Source organism: Centruroides sculpturatus, unplaced genomic scaffold (genome assembly GCF_000671375.1).
Source record: "Centruroides sculpturatus isolate CEXI.00-Female unplaced genomic scaffold, Cexi_2.0 scaffold860, whole genome shotgun sequence".
NCBI classification, from domain to species: domain Eukaryota; kingdom Metazoa; phylum Arthropoda; class Arachnida; order Scorpiones; family Buthidae; genus Centruroides; species Centruroides sculpturatus.
In genome coordinates, this window is record NW_019385355.1 from 249,820 (window position 1) to 265,386 (window position 15,567).

General features: G+C 30.4%; 1 protein-coding gene across 1 annotated transcript in view; it reads left to right on the forward strand.

The window, feature by feature from the left end:
* LOC111638030 (peregrin-like) overlaps positions 1 to 15,567 on the forward strand; it is a gene marked incomplete at its 3' end in the record, with an annotated part of 161,357 nt that overhangs the window by 29,311 nt on the left and 116,479 nt on the right. The window contains exon 2 of the mRNA XM_023383654.1: positions 3,123 to 3,874. Within this exon, the coding sequence (XP_023239422.1) occupies positions 3,176 to 3,874 (699 nt within the window). The remainder of the gene's footprint in view (positions 1 to 3,122; positions 3,875 to 15,567) is intronic.

The window sequence follows — 15,567 nt, forward strand, 5'->3', positions numbered from 1 at the left end:
CATAGGCTGTATATTATTCCGTTAAACATTCATATAAATTAAAATATATAATCTAGGTTAAGGCTTTTATGTCCAACAGATGGCGCTACGAGTACAATGCCCTAAGTTTGCTTTTCTGTGAGGCATTATGCTTTTCTGTGAAAATGAACTAAAGCAGATCATCTTTTATCTATCTATATAAATAAAAATGTAATGTTCGTTTGTTCCTACCGATTCCTTTGAAATTTTGACACAACGCTGCATTCGAATACGCACATGTTTTTATATAATATACATGTCGAAATTCCCCCCACTGAAGGGAGATGGTTAAGATTAAGGCTTACCGTAAAGAACATTGCTTCTATTTATACTATTTTAGATGCGGTTTTTTGCGTTTTTGATTGCGTTTTAATAAGGTACGTCAAGAGAATGTACACTAAGAAGGGATTTTTCGAAAACTTCCCCCCCTTCATGGGGGAATTGTTATACATTTATAATAGATACATTTTGAGCCACAACAACACATGGCGGGGTCTGCTAGTATTTATATATTTATGTAAGAGTATGAAAACAGTTTTATTATATGCCATATTTTTTGTCTTATAAGTTGCATTGTTGTATTAACACATCACATTTTTCCTGTTGATTTTTTGGAGAAAAACATATTCTTTATAGTATAAAATACATCCTAATTTTCAGATAAATTTTAGTTACAAAATAAGTGCATGTTATTAGATGAAAAATACAGTCTATATTTGTAAATCTTAAATATCCAAATGATTTTAATTGTTAATGTTATCAATATATTCAGATGATATAGACGAAGATAATTAATATATAATTTTGTTTATAAAACGTTTACTCAAAACATTCTTGAATGTTTTGCATAATTTTAGTCTTGAATAAAATTAAATAGAATTTATTAGAATCAAATATGTTTATTAATAGTTTTCACACATACTTTTNAATGGTTTTTAGTAGGTCTGCTGCTCGTTTAAACTCAACGGTTTGTGCAATATCCACTATTGGTCTAGATTCGACCAATCCTGTCGTGACACGAGTCGGCGATGATGTTTTACCAAATTATACAAGTCTCTTTTAGCGTGTTTATACAAATACGGTCGCAATTTTTTTGCCGTTATATACGAATCTGAGTTATATGAACCTGTTTTATAGGGGGTCTACTGTATTCCATAATGTATGTATATAAAATTAGAAGTGTTTAAAAACAAATAGATCAGATTTCATATATATATATACTAATGTAGTTATAAAATAATAAGATTGATGCTATAACTTAATCATTATTTCAAAACTTACATTTTACCTGTGTTTCACTTCAATCTTGGCCACTATTTCACTGACAATATCAAATGCATTGGTGCATTGTCATGATGAAGGATAAAACTGTTTTGCTACAAGCTACTTTCTGCTGACCCTTTTACATAAAGTTTCTAGAATATGTCTGTATTAGTGTTAGTTCATTGTTGTGTCTTCTGGACCTAGTGTTCCAAAATTATGCCTGTAATAGCAAACAACACAACCAACAAACTTGGCTGTGAATTTGGACTTGCTTTGCCACACTTTCTTTGATCCTAAACAGCACTTGAACCTGCAACTGCATTGCTAGTTATGCTGCTTGGACCTCTGTCTAAATTTTGTTTTCAGACCAATTTATTTCAATATTATCATAGTGGTCACTCATCTATTTGTATTTATCTATACTAATATTATAAAGAGGTAATGTTTGTAAGTAAGTTCGGATGTAGCAGGTAATCTCCGAAACTACTCATCTGATTTCAAAAATTCTTTCACCAATATTTAGAATGGAACCTCAGGGTGGTTGTCTACCAAGAATTATTTTTTGGATTACAAGGATGCTACACACAATTTGAACATNGCCCTAAGTTTGCTTTTCTGTGAGGCATTATGCTTTTCTGTGAAAATGAACTAAAGCAGATCATCTTTTATCTATCTATATAAATAAAAATGTAATGTTCGTTTGTTCCTACCGATTCCTTTGAAATTTTGACACAACGCTGCATTCGAATACGCACATGTTTTTATATAATATACATGTCGAAATTCCCCCCACTGAAGGGAGATGGTTAAGATTAAGGCTTACCGTAAAGAACATTGCTTCTATTTATACTATTTTAGATGCGGTTTTTTGCGTTTTTGATTGCGTTTTAATAAGGTACGTCAAGAGAATGTACACTAAGAAGGGATTTTTCGAAAACTTCCCCCCCTTCATGGGGGAATTGTTATACATTTATAATAGATACATTTTGAGCCACAACAACACATGGCGGGGTCTGCTAGTATTTATATATTTATGTAAGAGTATGAAAACAGTTTTATTATATGCCATATTTTTTGTCTTATAAGTTGCATTGTTGTATTAACACATCACATTTTTCCTGTTGATTTTTTGGAGAAAAACATATTCTTTATAGTATAAAATACATCCTAATTTTCAGATAAATTTTAGTTACAAAATAAGTGCATGTTATTAGATGAAAAATACAGTCTATATTTGTAAATCTTAAATATCCAAATGATTTTAATTGTTAATGTTATCAATATATTCAGATGATATAGACGAAGATAATTAATATATAATTTTGTTTATAAAACGTTTACTCAAAACATTCTTGAATGTTTTGCATAATTTTAGTCTTGAATAAAATTAAATAGAATTTATTAGAATCAAATATGTTTATTAATAGTTTTCACACATACTTTTTTTTTTTTTTAACAATTTGAATGTTATAAAGTGAAAAACATTTGTATAATAACTACTAGATTTTATAAGGCAGTATTTATTATTTTTTAAAATAATTTTAAACTAGTTTTATTAAGATTTGTGTGTCAGATTGTTGTTTATTTTGAATATTGTCTACTTTTCTTAAAAAATATTGAACTAAATAAAAAGCTTTCTTCCTAATACAATATTAGGTGCACATATCTAATAATTGTTTGTAATGAATTTATATAATTTAAATAGTTTTGTAAAAATATTTATTTATTTTAGTAAAAAAATATATGATTAAAAAATTAAGTTTTGTGTTATAATATATATATTATAAAAAACACAAAACATATATATATGAGTTGCTTTAATTTTTCTTTTTCTTTTTTAGAATGGAATACTATTTTTGCTACGAGGAAAGAGGATAAAAGTTAATTTATCAACATGGTTTTAGATTTTGATGTGAAAACATTTTGCCAAAATTTGAGGGCTACAAAGCCTCCTTATGAATGTCCAGTTAAAGGGTGTGGAAGAATTTATAAAAGTTTTTGTGGTATTCAATTTCATCTTTATAATTATGATCATGACAATCCCACAAACAATAATACCAATCATAATAATAACAACAACAATAATAATAATAATACCCCAAATAGTAATTCTAATAACAATAATGGTTCAAATGTTCCGAAGTGTGGTCGTAAGAAAGGACGATGGCATCATCGCCAAAATCGAAGATCGCCTTCACCTCCAGAATTTATGAAGAATGCAAGAGAAGGACTTACGTATGCTGAAGCTCAAAGAATGGTGGAAGTAGATCTGGATGGTCGCATACATAGAATTAATATTTGTGAACCGTTAGATGTAGTAATGTTGGAATCCTCGGAATGTGAAGTGAAAAATTTTGATAAAATTGAAGAAAAAGCAGATAAACCACCTCAAAAGAGTAGTAAACATTCTGAACATTCAAAAAATCGAAAAGATGGAAGTGGAAATATTTTAAAACTGCCTGAAGCTTCATTTAGAATAATTTCGGATTATAATCCTCCTGATGCTCCACCTAGACCAACATCTTATTATAGGTTTATTGAAAAATCTGTAGAAGAGTTAGATGAAGAAGTGGAATATGATATGGATGAAGAGGTTTGTATTTTATAAATTAATTTTATTTACTTATATAAAGTGTTTTTTTTTTGTTTTTAAATATCAAAATGAAAGAATACAATTTTTTATGGTAATAAATATAAATTTGCTCGAAATAGTGACTATTGAAAGATATGTATTCAATTAAAAAAAAAATGAAATAAAACTTATTGTTTTTCATTTAGTATACTTCTATGTTATGTTAATCTTTTTCAGACTGTTAAATTGTGAAAATATAATTGTGAATTCAATGATTTTGGTAATCTATTCTAAGATCTCAAAAATTAAAATGTTTGCTGCAGAATCAGGTTACATCCTTCTCTAAAAGAATCCTTCCTAATTCCAATGCAAATATTATTATCATGCAGAATATTAAATAAATAAATATAAAACATGATAACCTTCAATGGTTTTAAACCATTATTTTATTTTTTTTACACCAAAATATTATTTAAAATGGTAAGTGTACAGGCACTGTCCAAGACATTTATATTTGGGTTTCTGATTTGCTTATTTGACATAAAATCATGCTTATTTATATAGTCCAATTAATGGTGATTGTAAGCCTATCATAAAATGAATATTTATCATGTAATGAATCTTATTTTATTATGGAGATTCCATTGTAAAGTGATTTGATTATAAGCTGAACCAATTATAAAGCACAAGATCACTGTATTCTTATTTGCTATTTTTGATATACTGGTATGATTTTAGAATATTTTAAATATTGTTTTATGTTTTAAATAAATTAAAATAATTTATTTAGATTACGAACAATTACTTATTGTGACATTGTCACTATACTGGATTGCAATTTTTAATCATATTTTAATTTAAAAATAAGCTTTCCATATATGGTAAAAATAGAAATTGTGAAAATGGAAATTCAGACACTCGTGAATCTTTAAAAACAGCAAAAACGACACTATCTGTTATATTCTGTTTTTGCTAAGTTGAATTTGTATTCTATCTGAAGATGGTCTTTAAATATGACTGAAAACATTCATAATTAAATTGTTTTTGTTATTTTTAAACAAATTAAATGTTCAACTAAAATAAGTAAGACAAAACTTTTCACACTTTGTTTCTAGCAGTTTAATCACTAAGTACAAACATTTTTGGCCATTTTGAATGCCGCCTTTAGGTACAATCAATTTTGGCCATTCAAAATGGATGAAATTGTACCTGTGTGAAAGGTTTTGTGTTACTTATTTTAAGTAGTTCTAGCTTTGAATGCATAGAAGTTTGACTAAAAGCTGAAATTTTTGCTAAATTATACAAACACACTTTTCATATGTTTTCAGCACTCAGTTAATACTTCAAACAAAAACATTTGTTTGATGTATTAAATGAATGCTGGGAATATATGAAAAGTGTGTGTACCAGTAGCGTAGTGTAGTGGGGGTGGCAAAATTACGTTTTAGGGGCAGCAAAATTTCACAATAAATAACAATATCTTGTAAGAATTTGAACCATTTTATTTCATATCTTCGTCCACCTACGATTCGGATCGATTGAAATGAGCACAGAATAGTGTTACCATCCGGACATACCATCCGAGAATCGACTCACCGTCCGAGGATACCGTGCGCAACCTGTTGACGTTTTTTTTATTTTTTGCTTGTATGATTTATTCGTATATATACACCTCCAATATCCAATAGAGCTAGGTCACTCATGTTACTCCTACCCAAGTCTCCCTAGTTGCTAACTGTAACTGATTTAGAACCAGTATGCACTGCACATTATTCTTCGCATTGAAAAATGACATTCCGTCAGGAACTTCTGTTCGAACAAACCTCACCTGTCGTTTGGGTCAGCGATTTTAAAAAGGTGGCAACACTAGCACGGAATTTTTCATTACATATTCTGTGACGAAACTGAATTTTAGTCTTTTAAATTGAGATACCTAAATAAGGGGGGCGAAATTTTCCTCTGCCCCGGCCGGCTGACACCCACGCTACGCCACTGGTGTGTACTTTAATTTTCAACAGTGTTTAAACATTCATGAGTGGTCTGAATTTTCATATCTGGTATTTGGTCTGGAGTTCAGCTATAATGTTAATACAAACTCTGGACTAGATAGTAGTTTATATATAGTTAATCATGTGAAGTCCAAAACCTCCTCACTTGTATGTGTGTTGTTGTGCTCTTTCTCTGTAAAAAACTGTAAAAAGTTATAAACGATAATTTGTTTGTGTCAAACTCTAAGTGAGAGAGAGAGTGTCATTGTGAGAAAATAAATCAGGAAATTTGGCCAATGAAGAAGTTGAAATTTGTAAACAAGCAATTTTGAATTTAAATGCACAAAGGAGGAAACATCAAGTGGGATCAATTTGCCAGAGATGCCCTGACTTCTGAGTGGAAAAACATCATCATCTATAATTAAGGGCTATCATCCTGGGGAGTTTGCAAGTAAACATTGAAGAAAGTGGTAGTCCCAGCATGGAGATGAAGGGAAACATCCATTCTTTCCAACCAGAATTCTGCCCATGGCAACAGAAGAGGAGTCAATAAGAAGTAGGAAGAGGTCAGTTCAGGACCAGTCAAAATCAACAATTTGAATGAGATCAACCATCTTCACTTCGTCTACTTCACCACAGTGAGAGATCAACTAATTCCCTTTTGTCAATTTTACCCCAATGGGCACTCAACCAACGTTTTACTAACTCAACTTCCACCTGGACTCGAACCATTTCGAATGACAAGACATACCGTATATATAAATTGTAATCCATTTTCAATCAAAATAAATGTAGTTGTTTTTGGATCTTTGTGTACATCTCTGTGTCTTCCATCATTACCCCCTTATGTCTACATCTTCTTGTGTCATCCTCACAAAAGCATGAAAGCAGTAAGTAACCCTGCTTTCAAACTTATTGTAGGGGTCCAAGAAGGCATCATGTATTTGCTCATAGTCAGGGCCTCTGGTCCCTAAACTTTCCGTATCTGGTCTTGATTTTCATCTAACTAACTTCATTCTGGAGATTAAGGATGGACAGATGAACAATAGTGGGAATGAATAGTAGTTCAAAAGACCACCAAAACTGTCTGCAATTTAAATATTACAGACAGTGAATGATGGCTAGCAGACTATTAAGTCTATGAAGTAATGCTTAAGTGATAAGTTGTCTTCTATGTTGAAGAACTTAGGAATAGGGAGTCTGGATGAAAATTTGATATGCCAGAGAGCATGTTTATGCTGGTTGTAGCACCAGCATAAACAGGCTATTTTTGCATACAATTCAGTGGATTTCAGAAAGGAAGACATTCAGATGTTGACCAAAAAGTTCTAGAATTTGTGAAAGAAGAGGAAACAACACTGCTTGTGACTTATAACCTAATGTGAAAGAAAGGGAATGAAGTTGCACATGCGTTGAATAGACTGCAGAAAACCTTTAAAACCTTTAAAACAAGGACAAGTTTCCACCAGTATGTGGAGAAGAGAAACCACACTAAAACAGTGTTAAAGTCACATATTTTAATAAAAATTGCAAGTATTTTCAATGACTTAGTCATCGTCATCAGGCAATAAAATTTGTAAAGTACTATTTTATTTTTCCGACTTTTCCAACGATTATCGACACGTCTGTGTGCCGGAAATAGCCGTTCCCTAACGGGTATTTTATTTGGATTCGCGTTAGTGTGCCAGGCCTGGAGTTTTAGCGTGCACTGAAATTAAATAATGACAAAGTTTGTCAATAACAAATCAAATATTTAATTAATTTCTAGTAGTAAACTATTTACAAAATTTAGTAAAAATTCAAATAACAATTTATTCAATGAAAGTCAATAAGAATCAACCCGACAAAACTCAAATCAATCTATTTTCTAACTTAATTCTATTCCCCTTTGGAATTCGACAAAATCAAAGACTTAATTTATGTACAATAATTCTTATGAATTAAAGATCCTAATCGTCACCTCAATATACTAGGAACCTATTTCCTCAACTCTCAAGACTTTCTCTATTTGTGGATCCACAAATCGAATAACTTCAAAATTGCCTTGGAACTATTTGATCCTATCGGATACCTCTCTCGTTCACTGCTACAAAGCTCACCAAGCTCGTTGCTATCAGAAGCTCACCTCGTCCATCTTCACTTGAGGTTCAGTCTTTATACTGTGAGGTGACGTCATAATTCTGAATGCGATCACTCCCCTCATTTACATACTTATTCGCTAACACTAAACTTTTCTATTTGTCTGGCAGCCTAGTTTTCTGACAATACTCGCTAATCTTTTACATTATTCTTTTGACAATTTTGGGGGTGTTTTTTATTCTTTAAGGTTTATCGAGTCCCTAAGTTGTGCTTGTGGGGTCTCCCCCCTTTTCTCGGTGAGGACCTACTTTTTCCGCTCGGGAGTGCAAGTGTGCGCGAGTTTTTCCTACGGCGCTTTCCTCTCATTGGTGAGTTGGTTTCTCTTCTATTTTTTTAAGTTTCTAAGGTGAATGGTGAGGAAACCTTCGTCCTAACAAAACATAAGCCCCAAACAAAAATATAATAAAAAGCAAAAGTAAATAAAAATAATGCTCGGACTTGGTTCCTTACAAATTGAATGCAATTTCTAAACTTAAGAATAGAACAAAACGTACAAAGGCACTTGGCTGATTTACCAAATATTGTTAAAATTAAAACAAACTAATAAAATAAGAAATATACAAAATTGTCAACAAAAATGGAAATCCCCAAGTATAAAATTTTTGTGTGAGCATCTACGGGACAAATTTGTATTATATCATTGTCTACATTCGACTAAGTATATTAATAGGACTTATTATACTGGTGTTGTTTCAGTTTTTGCAATTAGAGATGATCTTATTCAGAAAAACAAAATCTTTATTTTTTAACTGTGTACACTGTTTTTGTGTTTTGGACTTTAAGGCCTTTCTTCAGCTGGTTTACAATAATAAGAATCTATAATAAAAATTTTTAAAACATCATAATAATTTTATACCAAACAATAATGTGTAAAATTTATTAAATTTCTAACATTATTTTCTATTATCAACACATCAGTATATACATAAATTACCATAAAAGGATTTTTAACATTATTTTATCTTTTAAAGGAATTTGTCTATATAAAAAATAAATACTTGTTTAAAAAGTAAAAGATTTTCTTAAAAATTGTTAAAATTAACTTTACTCACTTATCCACCACTTTTTATACTATCTACGTAGACTGAGTTACTTTTTCTAATAATCTTCTTTCCATTTAAATACCTTTCTACCCGTTATTACCTCTATAAATGATGTTATTCCATGATTGGTGAATCTCTCTTCCTAAATTATTATTAATTTTTATTATTTTGCCTTTTTATATAAATATGTTTGAATAACTGTCTTTTAAATCCATTTCTTTCTTTTTTCTTTATTTTTACTTTGTATTTAAATCAATCTCACATCCTTCTTTATTATAATGCTCTGCCACTGCCAAATTTGTATAATTTCCTTTTATTGTTTTAATATGTTCTTTTATTCATATTTAAGTTCTCTTTTCGTCTCACCTATGTACATTTTTCTTTGTCCGCAACTACAATCAAAAGAATATGCTACTCTTCTATTGTTTTAATTTTTATTATTATTTCTATAATAATCAATATATTCAAATTCAAACTCAATTTTATTAACGTAAAAGGCCTTAGCCTGTTACAGAGGGTACTTATTTTACATATGTTATTTTATCATAATGAACAACGACTTTTAGAATTACATTTTATAGTTTTAGTTTTTAACATATCAAAACAATTTAATTCTTAACAAAAAATTTTTTGGTATTTAAAACTTTTTCCTCAAATGGTTATACATAATGTAAATGTCATTAGTGTTGGCTTTATCCAATTTCATATACATTTCTGTTTCATTTGTACAATTAGTACTCTGATCTTTATCAGATCTTGGACCTTGTTCTTTTTCTTCATTGCATTTTTTGTGTTACTTTTTCTGAAGGCTTTCAGATCCTTTTGTTTTTAATTTTATAATAATAACAGGTATTATCAAACTATTTGTTTTTATATTTTTGTTTAAAAAAAGGGTTACATTTCTTCTATCTACATTCTGATAGTATAGTTAACAATCTCTGGTAGTTGGCTATCAGTTCATTCTCTTCTAGAAATAATAGATCAGCTGTTATGGACTCAGCTTCCTTTAGCTATTTTTGTTTATTATAATTCGAGCAATAATTTATATTAAAATCAAATAAATGTTCTTTTCTGCTTATATTACTTCTTTTTTCCTTGTGCTTTAGTAACTTTAGTTTATTGGAAAGTGATCTGAAGAGTCTTCATCCAAGACTGTCAGTGTCATACAAAGTTCAATTATAGCTTCTGAGCATACAACATAATCTATGGTTGATTTTCTATTATGAAATATGTAAGTAAATTCTGCTGGGATATCTCCTTCCATTCTACCATTTAGGATTATTAACTGATTTTCTTGTGGTTCATCCAAAAATTTTTGAGGATTAGATTCCTCTCTTTGATCGAATCTGTCATTATTTTGACTATTTGATTATCTAAATTATTTCTTAATTAATTGAACTAGACCCGCTATTTCTATATCCTTTAGACCCAAATCAATATTTATAAATTTTGTTAATTCTTGCAAATTGTCAGAGGTCTTAAACGGAAAATTCAGAATGACTAGATTCTTTTTGGTATTTTCGTTTAACATTCTATCTAGTTCAAATTCAAGCATACCTTTTAAATTTTCGCTGGGCTTTATTTTTTCCTCGTATCGTTTTTCATTTCTTTCTTGTTCTTTGTGTTGTCTTCTTGTACATGGTTAATATCGGATTTGATTGACTGAATTTCCCGATTTAACAAGTCAAACTTCTCCTGAATTAAATTATAAATCGATTTAAGCGAATATCCAGGCTCATTATCGCTTAGTTGATCTAAGTTTTCCTATGTTTCGAAATAGTCCTTGATTTTAGTGTTTCTCATAGTACATATATTATTCCTCGACTTATCTTCCGATATATAATCTTCACCTATTAACTCCACTATCCGGCTATTATCTTCTGAAAACTGTGCATTTTATAATAATAACAGGTATTATCAAACTATTTGTTTTTATATTTTTGTTTAAAAAAAGGGTTACATTTCTTCTATCTACATTCTGATAGTATAGTTAACAATCTCTGGTAGTTGGCTATCAGTTCATTCTCTTCTAGAAATAATAGATCAGCTGTTATGGACTCAGCTTCCTTTAGCTGAGTCCATAACTTTGGGATCTCTATAATTATGATGCTATTAATTACTTCTGAAATATTTTGAAGAAAAGAGAAAAGCAATCGACATTGGACAGATTCTTTAACCTCCACAAACAGAAAAAACATAACTAATAAAAATGCAAGACTGTGTATGTATGTATTTTTATTATTGCATATAAATAAATGTAGTAAGAAAGTATATATTTTTTATTTTTGGGGGTCTCCAGAATGAATTAATCAAATTCCCATAAAAATGTATGGTAAATTGATAATTGGTTAATGAACAATTCGGATAGTGAACAAAGTCTTGTACCAGATTATGTTCGTTAACCAATCACCCACTGTATTCTTTTTCTGTTTTAACCTCAAACAGTCCAAATCAAACCATTGCTTATCAAAAGGCTTTAATGAATTGGTCATTCTTAACATTCCACTTTGGGTCGTTAAAGTCAATAGCATTTGTAAGAATTCTGAGTAAAAGTTTCACACATCCAATAAAAACCTCTTCTTCAATAAATCATGTAATGAGATGAATGACAAAACATATTTGTCAAGCTTGCCCTGGTTCCATACATATCAAGTGAAATTTTCCAGTTAATCGTTTATCCATCGGCCATTTAATATATGTAAAACATATGATTTAATCAATTGTAGTTAATTTTTTCCTCTGAGGTTACGGACTGTCATTAGATTTATGAGAGTTTAATACATGAATGTTAGGTTATAAAGGTTAATAAAGGTTATGTAATTCCTCTCCTATTCTTGTATTAGTGTCACCTATTATGAGTATTTCATTATTGAGAGAAGACTGTATTAAATTTTCTAACTCAGTTAATAATTCGTTGTAATGAGGAATATTTAAATAAACAAGGATAATAACGAAGTTGTTTTGTTTCAGTAATTTTTTGCATTAAGATTAGCTACTATAAAGTTGTCATATTTTAGTAGCACCTCTGATTGTCCTAGAGCACAAGAAATTGCTAGGATTAGACCTCCTGATGATCGACCTGGACCTAATGGTTTCCTTGCTAGTTGTTCTAGCATAAATAAATTTGTATTTAGAAATGAGATATTGCTGTGAAGGTCCGAAACCCTTTTTCTGTTTTAGATCAGTACAAATCTAGGAATTTTCCTAGTAAAAGAGAAAAGGGGGACTTCTACGGTCAATGACCGAGACGCTCTCCTCGAATAAGGAAAAAAAAGGAGAATGTTAAACTATCAATAAGTTAAATCATTTCTATTTGTTTAACAGTTATTCTATAGACGTTAGTATCAACAAGAAGGGAATAAGAGATATTTCTTATCACCTCTTGGTCGCACGTAACACGTGGTTACGGCAATAAATCGCCTTGTTCATAGTCAAACTCGACGTTTGATATAAACAATAACTAAATAGTTGACCAGGTTAAAGAAATTATTGTCAAATGATTGTTAATTTATGGATGAGAGCCATCAAACCTACAGAAATTTATAACATAAAATCATGTCATCTTGACACCAATATCAATAAATTGAACAAATTTCTCTGTCAATTGTCCGAACTCGCTAGATCCAAATATCAACACACTAGCAGGTGTGCGGATAAATCATGAATAACGTCATAGTTCTCACCCCCTTGAAATCAGCATAAAGAGGGCTCCCGGCCAGTATCGGTGTGGCCTCCAACTTAGAAGGAACTAACGGATTAACGATCCTCATCGCTGACCACCAAAGACGGACACAGATAGATCCTACGAACTACAACTTAGTAAGTAGAACTCTCTCTTTCCTCTCAGGTGGATTAGGGCTAATTCCGCGAAAAGAATATTAAAGAGGATCAGAGACTATCCTCAGTCGAAATACCCAAGATATAATCCGACTAACCTACTATTGTAATATCGGTTTGATTTTGACATTATTATATTTCTTAGTATTTGTAACCCTTTTATATGATATATACTAATTAAATTTATATTATATCTTAATCATGCGTGTTTACTCGTACTCTGTCAACACCTTATCGACTTATCCGCGACCTCCCACTCGATTTTCGCCCTCCTAAATTGCCATCCACTGACCCTGTGAGCGGGACTCACCGCCCCGTTGTCGGAAAACGGTTTAGGCTTTGATGCATAAACCCCGATTCTCACATTGCTCCTGTAGGAAAAATTCAACCAGGTTTCAACTATAGCAATAATGCCATAAGTTTGCAGAATCTGAACAAATTCTTGATCTTTTAGAGTCATATTTATTGTTCCTGGCAGTTCCAAGAGAAAATTTCCAGTGTGAGAATTACAGGAGAGTGTCGATTATCCGAAACGTCGGTTAACCAAAAGCGTCCAGTCGGACTTGTGTCACGCTGAATTGAATGTTTTTGATACTAGATTAACTTCTAAAGTATAATTTTTTTTGTTTTTATAGTTTTCAATATATTTTGTTTGTTTGTAGAAAATAAAGAAATAATTTTTAACAATACAATAACCACGATTATTATTATAAAAATTTTCGTTAGTCTTAACATTGACAAAAATTCAATGCAAAGTGACACGCAACAGAGAGAAATTTAAACATGGGATATATTAATATACTATAATAATAATGTATTTTTCATACATAATTGGTTATCCGAAAAATCAATTTTCCGAACAACCCCAGTCCCCAATTGATTCAGATAATCAACACTTTACTGTACTAACAAACATATCTTCTTTTTGTACTTTTATTAAACTTTCTGGGTGCAGTTTCTACCTAGAAAAAAATTCTATCTTCCTCAACTCATTAGTTTCCAAAGTTATAAGTAAATTTTTCATTGTCCATTATCAAACAGTCGGCTCTTAAATAGGCATTTTTATTCAAAGATTTGCCTTCATAAAATGAGGCAAAAGTTTTTTATGTCTTATCCTGGATCTATTAAATCATCAAAAACTTTGACTCTAGCATAATTTTGATTTTCTTGAATTTGTTTTAAATTTTGAAAAATTAATCTTTTATCATTCAGACCACTTAGTTCCATTAATATCAAATTAGTTTTTGAATTCTATAGCAAGTTTTTGGTGAAATATGTTCTTCATTATTTCTTTTAATCAGTTTAAGAAATTCTGTGACGTTATTTGTCAATTCTTCATCATTATCCATTAACCCAGAGATGACTATATTGTTTTTTTTAAATTTGTTATGAAATAAATCTAACAAAAAAGACTGCATAGAAAATTGTCTGTACAGTAAATACTGTTTTAAGCATTGTTAACTCTTCAATTTTCTCTTCTATTGTTCTTTGTGCTCTTTATGCAAATTATTCAGCGATTCGAATTTTGATGACAGTTCATCCAATTTAGACAAAATAGTTTGAAACCATTCTTCGTAAAAAGAAAGCAATTTCTCGGGAATTGAAGAACTCGCTTCCTGTGATGGAAAATAATCTTTGAGATGTGATACCTTTAATACTGGTTTATTTGGAGAATGCCGATGTTTACTGATGGATGACTAATCTTTTCGTGGGGGAGGAAGGAGGAGTGTGAGACATTGGTCCAGGATTCTGCTCCACACCTCCAATCCCCTCTCCAATAAAATAAGGATTATCAGTAGTGATAATAAATTAAAGCATTACAGTATAGCCATGTATAAGCAAAAATTAATTAATTCTTTGGAATACTAACTTGATAATACAAATAAAGCACCAAGTTCAAGTGTCACAAAAAAAAAAACAAAAAAACACCTGCAATAATGAAAAAAAACTCAAGCAAAAGAAATTAAATTTTAATGTATTTGATATTTCCATTTTTATTAAAATTTATTTAAATTATTATTATGAATGTTCAAATATAGTAATATAGTTCACTCATATTATACAAATCACATTTCTTGTATTGTTGTGTAAAGATGAATAACTAAGTCACTTTATCAGTGAATTGACATGTCAGGTTTGCAGATAATGTGTCTTTCAGAATGGATAATCAGCTCATCTCTTCAATGCAAGAAAATGGAACAGTTCTCTTCAAACTACATTGCTTTAGTGTGATAATTCCAGACTTTTTAAATGATCATAGCAGGCAAGTACCTGCCTCTTATGCAATGTTAGAAACATTTTGTGACCATGTGATATTTAAAAATGTGTATGTATATATATATTATATATACACAGTAATTTTAAAAAACTTTTAAAAAGGAAAAAAAGTCATTTTAAAACAATGAATATACAGTAGAGCGTTGTTTGTCCGAAGGTCGGTTATCTGAAGGAATTCCAGTCGACAAATTTAAATTTTCGCCAGTGCTGTGGCGCTGTAATCTTTGGCTATGTCTTCGGCTACTCAAATATTTTACGTTTTTGATACTAAATTAACTTCTGAAGTATAATTTTTTATTGTTTTTATATTTTTCAATATATTTATTTTGTTTGTACAAAATAAAAAAATAATTTTTAACGATACAATAGTCTTCGTTAGGCTTAACATCGACGAAAATTCAACGCGAAGCGACACGCAACGGAGAAAAAT